This window comes from Lepisma saccharinum, chromosome 1 (assembly GCF_977018435.1).
Source record: "Lepisma saccharinum chromosome 1, izLepSacc3.1, whole genome shotgun sequence".
NCBI lineage: Eukaryota > Metazoa > Arthropoda > Insecta > Zygentoma > Lepismatidae > Lepisma > Lepisma saccharinum.
In genome coordinates this window covers 185,088,918-185,102,319 of record NC_139229.1, presented here as the reverse complement: position 1 = coordinate 185,102,319, position 13,402 = coordinate 185,088,918, and the positions used below count along the sequence as shown (strand labels likewise).

The following is a 13,402-nucleotide window of genomic DNA, read 5'->3' as shown; positions in this document are numbered from 1 at the left end:
TGGTTTCTTACTCCCTGCATTATAGATAATAATGGCAAAGCATGAAAAATCAGCTGCCCGATCCTGTGGCCGAGTGGTTAGCACATCGCGCTGCGACGCCAAGGGTCCCGGGTTCGAATCCCGGTCGGGCTTGGTTGTTTGTGAATGTCCATTCATCTATTTCATCACTCATCCCATCTTCGCAAATTAGCCAAGAGGCACAAAATGCGAAGTAAAATAAACTGGTACTACTTTACTATACCGGAGACACCTATCAATGTTTTATTTCGCAATTTTTTACATTGCTAACGTACTATTCTGCATTGCGGAACATTTCTTTAGGTGAAATAATGAATTTCTAACGAAAATAATGTCTATTTCTTACAATAACGAGTACTTACTGTTGTTCCTTATTTCCCACAAACTTTCACGGGCAGCCCCAAAAATTCACGATAGCCTCACGAACCATCACGGGGACGAGGTATGCCTACTAGGTTAGGTTAGGCCCGTTAGGTTAGTTTCCATTAGCACTCCTTTCGTTCAATTTAGCATATACGGAAAATACGAGAGGGTATTGTGCTCTCGTGCAGAAAGCAAATGGCGGCAGCAGCAATAGCGCGTTGGAAATAGATTTTCGTAGAAAACCACATGCTTTCGCATTAAAATGGACCAAAACTACATTCCCGAACATCAAGAACGCTACAGAAAATGATTTGCGCAAGTACTTTCTCGTGTAAATTTGAAGAACTCCGTCTCCGGTATAGTAAAGTGTTACCAGCATATGTTTCAACAGTGACATACAGTAGAAGGTAAGGTAAAACATACTACGCTATTGAATGACACTTTATTACGTAAATATTAATGTACATACTCGTTCTGCTGAAATGATTCTGATTCCTCCGCGTAATTTTTATCTCCAAACTGATATATCTTTCCTTTGTGACGGATAAAATTAAGGAAATAGGTTCGTATCACTTTCTGTTGTTTCAGAGATTTTCAAAGTGATCTTGTGTGGATGCTTGGATTTGCAGTTGTGGAAAGCGCGTGGGATAGTGTGAGTGTTTGTTGCTTCGTGTTTTGTGCTGTGAATTTATCGGAATGAACGCGTATTTAGGAACGGTTGATGTGATGTGCGGGTGTATTATTGAGCAATTGAAAATTGCTTCGTTTAGCTCGAGAGAGATAAGTGTCAAAATGAAAATCGTGGAAGGGGGTCGACCAACACCGCATTTACCGGACTTAAAACAAGTTAGCCCAAGGGGCTTTGTGCGACATTTCCAAAGCAATTTGTACCACAAGTTTATTTGGCTAGCAGGTTGTGAAGCACGCAGTAGGTTGTACTGTTGGCCATGCGTATTGTTCGCCGTGCACAAGACGAACTCCGTGTGGTCAAGTGAGGGATACTGTGATCTGAATAACGTGCACAATGCATTACAGAGACATGAAAAAGCAGAATCTCACATAAGGGCATTTTTAACTCTGAAGAAATTCGGAAAATCTCGTGTGGATTTTGCTCTGGATCACCACAGACTAGTAACAATCGAGCGCCATAACAAAGTTGTTCGTCAAAATCGCGATATTTTAAAGCGTCTTGCAAGTGTAACAACCTTTCTTGGTAGTCAAGAATTATCATTCCGGGGACACAATGAAAGTGAGGCATCATTGAACCGTGGAAATTATGTAGAACTTGTAAATATGTTGGCAGAATTTGATACTTTGCTGGCAAGTCATTTGGAGAATTCTACAACATTTACTGGCTTGTCAAGTGAGATTCAGAATGACCTTATTAAAAGCACGAGTGGTGTCATAACATAACGGACGCAATTAAGGCCGAGGTAAGTGAAACCAAGTTCGTAGCTATTATGATCGATGAATCCTCGGACGTATCACGGAAATCGCAACTTTCGACGATGTTTCGTTACGTGACGAAGTCAGGAAAAATTGTTGAGCGTTTCTGGGGGTTTGAGGATGTCAGCAGGAACCGAACTGCAGCTGTAATTGCTGCCCACGTTGTTGAAACAATTCGAAAACTAGGCTGGGAATCAAAATTGGTGTGTCAAACATACGACGGGGCAGCCGTAATGGCAGGGGATCTCTCGGGGACACAAGCACGAGTCAGACAGATTTTCCCTAGTGCAATATTTGTTCACTGTTTTGCACATTGCTGAAATTTAGTACTTTCTCAAACAGTGAGCAACATTAGTGAATGCAAAGTGTTTTTCTCGACGCTAAGTGGCCTTGCTTCTTTCTTTTCGCATTCGACAAAAAGAAATGCTGCTCTCGACGATATAGGCCGTGTCCGGATTGGCAAGCGCTCCGTCCAGTTCTCTCCCGTTGCTCTCGCGTGCCGTCGAAGTCACGTCCAAGTCGTCCGAATCTGCATGTCCCCTTGTAGTACGGTTGTCACTTTTCCCGCCAGGTGTCAGCTCGAACTTCACCCACCGCGCTCTGGGGCGCAGGCGCATCGCACGGAAGCAGAAGGCAGACGCCAAACAAACATGACAATGATTTCCACGTATTTACTACTCATATTAAAAATGTAACACGCTATTTCATCATTTACAATTTTTCTGCATTCAGTATTATCGATAAAATGTTAAAGTATAACTGAGTTTTACATCCTCTAATCAGTAAATGTTGTCTGTACAAAGTGAAAGTTAGAATATGGCTGCCAAGCGCAGCGTCACAGCGAGTTCAAGCGTGCATCTGTCGCTCCTCTCTGCTCTTCCCTCCGACTCCACGTCTGCCGCGAATTCGGACAACGGAGGTTGGCTGAGTCCCCGGATGGAACGGTGCTCTAGGTGACATCTACTGCCAATTCGGACGCGGCCATAGTTACAGCAAGATTACCTGAAGTGGTTCAGACCAGGTGGAACTACAGTGAACGGCTTGTACAAAAAACGTCCGAAAATAGAGTGAAGATAATTGAAATGTTTGAGGACATTATTGGCAATGCACAAGACTGGGACAGTGAAACAATTTCTTCTGCGGGTGGTTTCTTGGCATTCCTGGATAGTTTCGAAACCAACTTTTTTCTTATCTTGTTTGGGGAAATATTTTCCTTGACGGGATATTTATTTAATGTGCTGCAAACAAAAACTATGGATATTGGATTTTGCCTCAAAGAAATTGAAAGTGTCAAAAGTGACATTACCAAGAAACGAGAACAATTTGACATAATTTATACAAGGACAATAGATATTGCAGGAGTACCACAGCCGAGAAGGAAGAGGAACAATATAGGCGACACAAAATCTCAGTACCAACGTATATATTGTGAAGTTATAGACAACATCATAAGCCAACTGTCTTCACGTTTTGAAAACCTTGAGGCCCTACGAGTTGTTGAATTGCTCGATAGCTGGAAATTTCGCATGTATGCTGCTACATTTCCAGAAACTGCCTTCTCATCGCTTATGCAACTGTACATCCAGCATTTTGACAAAACCTTGTTGCACATCGAGCTCAGTATTGCCTATTCTCGGGATTGTTTCCGCAATAAGAGTGTAAAGGACATCTTGAAGTACATTGTAAACAACGAATTACAACAAGTGATGCCCGAACTCCACAAACTGTGTCTGCTAGTACTGACTATACCAGCCACAACAGCGTCAGTTGAAAGATCGTTTTCAGCGCTGAAACGTATCAAGACATTCGCCAGGAACAGCATGGGTCAGGAAAGGTTGTCAGCCCTTGCTCATTTGTCCATTGAGAAGGAACTATTAAAGCAACTCAAAATGGATGAAACTAAATTTGTGCTTAAACATTTTCTAGAGAAGAAAAGAAGAATGGAGTATGAATATCGTCACTAAGGGTGGCATCCAATGGACCAAGAGTTTGAAATTTATTGTGGTGAGTACATCGTCTATGCATGTGTTTCTTTGCTTTGAAATGATTTTTTTATTGTTTGTGTTTAACTTTTTATTTAGTGTTTAAGTTACTCCAATGCGGTTTTTAGGGTGCCCAAAAATACTAAATTACATCATGCAGCGTAAAATAAACAAATGATTCCCATTTTTTTTTTATCTAAATCGGTTTGGTCACCGTTTGACCATATTAAATAATAATGAACAAATAAAGGTACTAATAAGTAAGTAAGAAATTCCGTCTCCCTTTAGTCGTATGCAGAAAGTTCGCATATGCAAAACGTTTAATATCATATGAATAACGTTACCTGGATTTTTTTAAAAAAGTAAATGTGACGTTTGCGGATCATATGGTTTATTTTTAGTACAGTCACTTTATTACGATATTTTGACAAATCCAGCGACTGGGTAAATGAGGCTATAAACCTTGAATCTTTCTCGTCGGCATGTCGTTGTACTACATGTTTTGTTGTACTGAAACATTGCTTGCCTCCTTCGTAAGACTACGCTTCGCTACTGGTGCTGATTAAAAAGTTCATGTGCTTTTAGCACCATCATACTTGTATGTGAGGTTGTAAAAGCTGACAGATGTTGAGATAAAACCATAGATAAAACTTTGAAATGTCATGTGGATGAAAACCTACCCACCCAGGACACCCCTCCCCCGACTCCAAAGTTAGGTATGGAAGCTGGCGCGAATTTTAAATTTGACACTTATTTGATAAAAAAATTATATCTCTTAGACTATTTGACCAATTTACTGCGGATAACTTTTGTTTTGCAGCTAGAACATCAGGGCATGCAACTGTGCAGGAATGAAAACACCAAAACCAATAAGAGGGTTTGGGTGGGCCGCAGTCCCAACTTTCAATGATAAAATAAAAAAAGAGGGAGTTTGTCCCTCTTTCCCCGCTATTTTGGGAAGGGGAGGCAAACTTTAGCCTTATTTTGAAAGAATGGTCCTTCTCAACCGAATGAAAGTCATTTCATGTTCCTGGGTGCATTACATTATCGAATATGTAAAAACTCCCCATTTTTATGATTTTTTCATTGAAAGTTGGGGGCCGCGGCCCACCCAATCCTTATTATTGGCTTTGGCGTTTTGATTCCTGTACGGTTACATACCCTGATGTTCTAGCTGCAAAACAAAAGTTTCCCGAAGTAGATTGCTCAAATAGTCTCCGAGATATAACGTTTTTCTGAAATAAGTGTAAAATTTAAAAATCGCGTGCAAAGGCGCCTGTCAGAGAGAGACTTTCGAAAACCCGCTTGGCGGTCTAAAGTTTAATCTAAACCCATAGCGTTGTTCTCTGGTCCCAAACGAACACTGATGGATACGTCGTCCATCAATGATGAGTAAGTCGGACGTGATGGCTTCATACGTAAGAAAATGAAAGCCCGAATTTCCCGTTGCTATGGCGACATGTACTTGCTTGCTTGCATTACTTCCTCTACTTTGCGACAGAGGGCTTGCATTCCGCAATTTATAAATGCATGAATAATCTAACTTCACAAATGTTCCTTTGTAAGTGGTATATTGACGTGCAAAATCGAAGCTTATAGAGATGTAGACGCAAGAGCATTATTTATACTTGAAAGAAAATTGTGTAATGTGCAAGTTACTGAGGTCTGATTTTTCATAATTAGAAATGTGCAATCTCTAGTGCAAGAGCATTAGTCTATGTACCACTAATGGAAAGTAAGTTTTCGTACGCAATTTTTTTAATACTAGCCATAAAAATCTTTGGTAAGAATTGACAATATAGAGAAAGTCTGTAATTTTGTTAATTTTCGGTGTACTAACTAATTTTGGCGTCCTAATCACGAATCTGTTGTAAACAACCGGGGGTCACGTCTGGAAATTGTACATTTTGATGAAACATTGCTCGTTAGCGCCAAAAACCATCCACGGGTAGCCCCACAAATCATTGACGTTAGCCACAAAAACCATCCACTGGTAGCCCCACAAACCATTGACGTTAGCCCCAAAAACCATCCACGGGTAACCCCACAAAACATTGACGTTAGCCCCAAAACCATCCACGGGTAGCCCCACGAACCATTCAAACAAACTATTAGGCCTGTTAGGTTAGGTTCTATTAGCATTCATTTCACCCGTAAATTGATCGAAAAAATAGGGTTCGTTCATCATAAATCATTTTCTTGTAAAACAAAGGCGTGGTTGGAAACAATGACAGGAGGTTACATTTTCGTTCGTAAAACTACGCATATACACCTATATATATAAAAAAATCAATCGGCTTTTTTTCAAATTTCCAGACGTGACTCCCGGTTTTTTACAACAGATTCGTGATTAGGAGGCCAAAATTAATTAGTATACCGAAAATTAACAAAATTGGAGACTTCCCTCTATATTGTCAATTTGCTCCAAATCTTTTCCCTTTTAAACATTTAGAGGATTGTTTTGTTTTGTTGAATAGGTACGCTTGTACTGTAAACACACTTATCACATTCAGTGTAAGTGCAAGGATAGGGTAAACCAGACAGAACGACGATTTTAATAGTATTTATAACTTATTCCTAGTAGAATCAGGAAATAACTTCTGTGCATTCAGATTTTCAGTCTTGTTTTTGTGTACTCATTCATGCTTTTTGTGGAAATCGGAGACGACTGGAAGGGTTTTAATACTAACTGCAATATAATGAATCTGACAGTAAATCAGATGAAATAAGATCATAGCAGATATGTAAAATGGCCCGATCGCTACTTGCTTTCTATATTGTAATCGGTACTAGTTTACTATCCTTCGGACAGATTTCTTCATTTCTACAGAAGAAACTACTTACTGTAATAAGTTCCTGTAGTATTGTCTAACATCGGGAAGGTGTTTGTGTGAAATTCAGGTAAGTTTTCCGTATCCTGGAAACGGATTTCTTCAAATTTAAAAGTTTGGGGGCAGGTGACTCCGGCCAATTTCTAACATGCCTTTAACAGGGAGTCTATAGAAAAAGCCGGAGCGGAGCCCGGAATCGGTGGGAAATTTGAGTCAAAAAATTTCAAAAGAAAATATTTTTTTTGTTTAAATTTCACACTGATTCTAGGATGGATAGCCCCAAAAACCATTCATGGAATGTTCTGTGAAGCAGATAGGTAAGTACGAATGTCAAAAATTGACGAAACTCAGAAGTTATAAGTGTCCGAAGGATAGTAAACATATACCAGAGAAATGCTGCCCAAGTTCCTTTTGTTTTATTGCTATTTCATCATTCCAGGAATGCCAGAGAACCAAACCTGGCCTGCCTAACCTAACTAAAAAGCATATGTTGAACAAAATCTTAAGAAATCGCTAAAACTCCGCAGTATGTGTTAACAGACGTAAATCAAAATCGAACCATGTAAATTTCGTTTTTTTCTCGATTTCCATACTCGACCGCCAATTATTACATGCAGATTCTTGATTAGGAGTTCACAATTAGTGAGAAGGTGAAATTTCATAGAAATTGGAGAGTGGTCCGGTATTGTAAACTTGTTCCGGTTCTCTTAGCATGAAAATAAAATCCCTAAATGCATTCTACTAAGGTTCTGATTAACTTCTACATTAATTCCCACTAGTCTACGATATTTACAGTCGCTTGTCAACCGAAAATACATTGTCCATGGGAAGTGTGCATGCTTGCGTAAGTTGTTGTTTTCAACATAAATAACTTTTTCAAAATCCAAACAGTACTCATTACTGTAAGAAAGATTCAAATTTCGTGTGACAATGATTGCCACAATTCTACGATAATTAGTCTTCCTGCTAGGAAAATTTGACAAAAATCATAAACAATCGGAACTGTTACTGAAAATTCACCACCTATTTCTGAGGATTTCTAATTAAAAAACACAAACAGGCATTAAAATTACATTCAACACTAAAATCGAGTTCGACATTTTCTTCTCACAAATTTTTACTAACTAGTTAACTAAATAGCTATATTTACAGCATTTAGTAAAGCTGAAAGTTACAGATTGTCACATGTGTTTTCTGAACTCACAACACAACTGGATGAGTTACTTCTTATTGTTGGTATTCAGTTTTCAGAAGCTTTCTCCAAAATAACAGCATTTAGAAGATGTTTGCATATCTTGGATATACACAACTATCACATAAATTTATTGGGGCCGTCGACCCACTGTACTACCTTGAGAATTACATCGATATTTTATTTTAATCGACAGATTTGAACATTTTACGTAATATAAAAGTGGTTCCAGCGTTAGGAAAGCACAAATAACAGAGATATTTGATAGCAAAGTATGACCCGCGTAAGCACAAGAAACTCCTATTCCGGACTACAATCGCTCATTTTTCCCGTAAAAAAAAAAAATCCCAAACAGCAGCAAAACTAACACTCCTGGCTGATTCTGACATTACTATGACCCCAATTTTTAACTGTTTGCCTAACTTAACCTACCCTAACCTTAACATGCATGGTTCCGTGAATGGTTTGTGGGGCTACCCGTGCATGACGTAAGCGCCAAATTTTAACGGCAGATTCGTGATTACAAGGCCTAAATTATTGACTATGCGAAAAATGAAACAAATTAGGGAACAATCCGGGATTGTAAAATCATGCCACAAACATTTCCAATACGAACGAGAATATATAATTTTAAAAGTACTAACCTTATAGCAATGCACTTTCTGCTACGTGGTTGCCCGGCCGAAGAACGCCACAGTACTGAAAATGTCAATACACACCCCAATATGCATTTTCAATGAATAGCACTTAACACACTAAAAATGCACACCCACCTTGCAAACAAAATCCCAGTACCATGTGACATGAACCGAAACATCGTTTGCAGTATATCTCGCGCGACCTGACGTAACACCAGGATTGTCAACCTTCAATCTCAGATATTTCCAACACGGCTCCAAGTTACAAAACACAAATAACGTAACAACAGGTTCCTTCATATCACATGAAGATGGCAACAATGAAAATGATGTCATAAATAGTCCCATCAAAAAACTCTCATTAGTCCACTATAATACATCTCCTAAAGCTAAAAACAACACAAATGGTTTGTATGGAACATAATCTTCATAAATTACACAAAAGTCATTACCTTATCGCGGGGGTACGGAGCGTTGATGGTACCAATTTATTAACTTTGGTGTGTATCAACAGTGATTCCTGTAACAATAGAGATCATAGATACTCTTGACATTTTGTACCCCCTTGAGAGAAAGTTAAATATTTTTCATGGTTTATGAAGATTTTGTTTTAAACTTATGAATGTTTTCAGTTATTTTTTGCTTGCGGAAATGTGAAGTAAAGTAGGTCCTGGTACGTTAAAGTGTTACCTTAACCATGAAGCTGAACAACCCAAAGGCTTTGCACAAGTGAATATAGCACTCAACATGACATTCCACAACAGCAGCTATAATTAGGTTAGGATTGTTAGGTTTGGGACTGATAGTTATTTTCTATGTGTTTTCGCTACTTGAGTGTGCATACAAATGGTTTTTACTAATAAAAGCGGTGAAAGTGCAGGATTTTATTTATGCGGGCCATGCTTTGGAATGAAATATCTCCGTTATTTGTGTTTTCCCTGCACTAGAACAATTTTATATTGTGTAAAACATTGAAATCTGTTGATTTAAAAAAAAAATCAAGATAATTCTTGAGGGGTACAGTAGGTCAATGGTCCCAGAACATGCTTAATATTATTTCCTAGCAAAATTATCAGGACATTGTTATATCATGGCTGCAATCATTACAAAAAAAAAAAGTTTTGGCAGGATGAAAAAGATAGGAATATCCTGGGTAAATGTCTGTTATATCGGAGACATATTTCTTCATTTTTACAGAAGAAACTACTTACAGAAATGAGTTTCTGTAGCATTTTGAAAGTTCGTGGAGGTATTTTCTCACTGTAGAATGCTGCACATCAAGAAATAAGCACTTTTGATATATTAAACTTACATTTTGTGCAAAGCGACAACATTATGCCGTGTTTCCATTATGTACCTGCAGATGGTGCGAGCGTCGAAAGTCACGCGGTCTCGCCAGTGTTTCCAAACGTGCCTTTTTTTTTACAATTTTTTTTTAACTGTGCTAACCTAACCTTGCCGAAAATGGTCCGTGGGTCTATCGTAAATGGTTTTTGGGGCTATCCGTAATTGGTTCGTGGGGCTATCCGTCAATGGTTTGTGATGACATAATGAACACGAAAGTAGGTATTTTTCGGTTAAGAAGGTTGAAACACTGCATACCCACTCCCAATCGACAAAACACAAGCAGGACGCACGATGATCCACAGCTGTGCACTCCATATTGTATGTTCCGCAACGGAAGAAAGGAACCAAAAGAATTGCTCGTAATGTGAAAAATTAATGTTATTTTCGTGCATAAAGCATAATGGCACACTTCAACTATGTTCCGCAATACATAATTGGCAAGTACGAACCATCCGAAACACAAAATGTCCGATTTTAATTTGTCTCCGATATAACAGACAAGGATGGCTGGTTGCCTTATTTATGAATAACTAAATCAAAGAGCATTTCCTTGCAAACTTGATTTTCCACATGTTTCATTTGCAGATAATAATGAAAATAAAATTCTGAAAAATATTAAGAATATATGTCACTGTGATTTATAACGGTGCCCATCAATGTTTATTTTTATGCTTAGCACACATTTCGTGGTGATTATATTAGTTTTGCAATAATAATAATTTAGGTTTTCAAAGTGTTAGCTTTGGAGTTGAATATCATTGTGTTTCACTTATTTGAATACACTATTATTTATAACTGTTTCTTCTTGGGAAAATGTAACAGCAGCCATTGATTTTGCAAGTTTTGTATCATGTGACACACTTCCAGACAAATTTTAATACCTATGTTCATTCTAAACATTGATAAAGATACCAAAACATAAGTTTATTTGCAAATGTTAATTGAACCTCTTTGCAATTAATTGTTCATCTTAATATATCAACCATCATGGAAAAATGCAAGTATACCTGGATATTTTCTTTTTCTCTGTCTCATGGAAAAGTAAATAGTCAAACACATAAGCAATTAGTAAATACTTTTTTAAAAAATTAAGAACCAGTAGCTTTCCATTTATGGTAATTGTTAATTTTCTTTATTATTTGCAAGCAGTATAGGGAAATATTAACATGCCCTCCAGTAGCGGTGATGTGCGGAAGGAATTCATTTTAACAACAACAAGTAAGTATCACAATTTGTATTTAAATTTGTTTTGAGTGCCTATTTCAGTGTTAGATATTGGGAAGTAGGATACAACTGTTCAACCTTGATTATTTTAAAATGCTATATTTTTCTGGGGAAAATTGATGTTATAGTGCATTATAATTTTTTTAGATACTGAAATTAAATTCTGCATGATTGAATATGTTCCATGAAGTACAGATAATATTCATTTTTCTTGGTGATGGGTCTGATGAATCTGAAAATAATTGTTATCAACTAATAATTGTACTGGCCAATATTTACACAATCATTCTTTAACTTCTTCTAAAGGTGTTTCAATTTGTTAGTTTTGCTATGATTATAAATTACATTTATGCAGTTTCTTTTATGTCAGTTTCAAAATGTGTAATTTGTTTTTTCTAAGACATACCTCATACAATTATTTGACCATACATGATAATTTACCAAAGTGCCACTTCAAGATTCACTGGAATTACTAGAATGCCACTTCACACCAGAAATCATCAGTCTGTTCAAACATACACTGACGTCTACCTTCTTCAGCTACGGGGTAAAGTACTACGAACATACTGACGGTGTGGCAATGGACTTCCCATCTCGCCTGCCATAGCCAATTTTTTCATGGAGAACTTTGAGCACGAAGCACTGCGCACAGCTCCGTTGAAACCTGCCGCCTTCTGCAGATACGTCGACAACACCTTTGTCATCTGGCCACATGGTAAAGAATCTCTTCAGCCATTCCTAGATCACCTAAACAATCAACACCCAAATATCAAGTTCACCAGAAGAAGAAGAATAACAGCCTGCCGTTCCTGAATATTCTCATCAGATGCAATCTGGATGTATCATTGGGACACAGTGTATACTGAAAACTGACTCACAGGGATCTATATCTAAATGCCAATAGTTTTCACCACCTGTCTCAACGAGCTACAGTACTATCCACCTTATTCCACTGTGCCATCTCCATCAGCGACACGGAGCATCTGTCAGAGGAAATACAGCACCTTCGCACGGCTTTTAGACAGAACGGGTACTCGGAACACAATATCAATAACACATTGAAATGAGTACTGTCCAAGAAGACCAGCACATCAGAGAATCTGGACACATCGGGAAATTTGGTCACATTGGGAAATTGGTCACATCAGGAAATCCAGACACATTGGGAAATCTGGACACATCAGGATATCCAGACACACCAGGGAATCCAGACACTCCAGGGAACCGGGGCAAAGCTGACATGAAGATAGCCATCCTGCCATACATCGGAAATCTCTCCAGAATTATAAGTCGAATTCTCAGGAAGCACAACATAAAAACTATTTACAAACCACCTCTGAAGATCAGAAGCCTACTACGCAACCCCAAGGACTATTTAGGACTTAAAACACCTGGAGTTTACCATATTCTATGCAAATGCAGTAAAGCATACATTGGGCAGATGGTCAGGACAATAGAACAGCACTGTAAAGAACACCAAAGCTACATTCGGAAAAGTCGTGTTTAGCAGAACATTCAATGAACAAGGGCCATAGACCAGATTTCAACAACACAGAAATTATAACAAATCTTCAAACTACTGGGACCGCATCATAAAAGAAGCAATACTCGTAGCTATTCATGGGGAAAAGGAGAATCTCAATCGCGACACGGGGCTCGAACTGGACCCAGCTTGGCTAGCGATAGTCGACCAGCAGCGCAGACGTAGCAACCACGGCACCCGATTAGTCTGCCATCTTCACCAGCTACCCCCCTCCACGAATGTATATACACAGGGTTGACGTTCAGGACTGCACTTCTACCCTGAAGATGAGAGTGATGTTAGCTCTTGATAGCTTGGAATATTTTCCGCAACTCACCTGGTCGATAGCCCAAGAGAATCTTTTCATCAATATTGAAGAGGTTTTCTCAGTCAATCAACCAGGTGATTTCCGGATAGGCTTCCGAGCTTTCGAGAGCTAACGTCACTCTCATCTTCAGGGATTAAAGTGCAGAGATATGTCAGGGTGAAGTTATATGTATTTGGTGTGTGTGTGGGGGGGGGGGGGGGGGTCCGGTGTATGTGGCGGGCCAATCAGGTGACGTTTCTACAATGTCGACGCTCCCGGTTGACTATCGCTAACCAGGCTGAGTCCAGTTCGAGTCCCATGCCCTTGTTGAGAATTTACTTTTCCCCGTGATGGCTATTGCTTCTTTGATGAGACGGTCCCAGTAATTTGATGATTTATTGATGATCTCGGTGGTTACAAAATCAATTCTATGGCCCTCGTGGATGGAATGTTCTGCTAATCCTGATTTTTCTGAATGAAAATTCTTGATGAAGCTGTCTTCTTGGTTATCAGGTGGGACCAGGTTTGTTCG

At 38.8% G+C, this 13,402-nt stretch overlaps 2 protein-coding genes across 4 annotated transcripts in view; both read left to right on the top strand.

Moving 5' to 3' along the window:
- The first annotated feature begins 3,080 nt into the window (after positions 1 to 3,080).
- LOC145987644 (zinc finger MYM-type protein 1-like) lies at positions 3,081 to 3,791 on the top strand. The gene has a single exon (XM_083122134.1). The coding sequence runs from the start codon at positions 3,081 to 3,083 to the stop codon at positions 3,789 to 3,791; it is 711 nt and encodes a 236-aa protein (XP_082978260.1).
- A 1,497-nt stretch (positions 3,792 to 5,288) lies between these two features.
- btv (dynein cytoplasmic heavy chain beethoven) overlaps positions 5,289 to 13,402 on the top strand; it is a 223,963-nt gene continuing 215,849 nt past the window's right edge. For 2 of the 3 annotated variants that reach the window (XM_083144201.1, XM_083144199.1), the window contains exons 1-2: positions 5,289 to 5,544; positions 10,967 to 11,035. In XM_083144201.1, the coding sequence (XP_083000327.1) occupies positions 10,984 to 11,035 (52 nt within the window). In that variant the 5' untranslated portion in view covers positions 5,289 to 5,544; positions 10,967 to 10,983. Of the gene's footprint in view, positions 5,545 to 10,963; positions 11,036 to 13,402 lie in introns of all 3 variants that reach the window. The other variant, XM_083144200.1, reaches the window with a different exon arrangement.

Bases quoted from the DNA above. Each gene is read 5' to 3' on its own strand.
- LOC145987644 (XM_083122134.1), top strand. From the start codon at position 3,081: ATGGATATTGGATTTTGCCTCAAAGAAATTGAAAGTGTCAAAAGTGAC.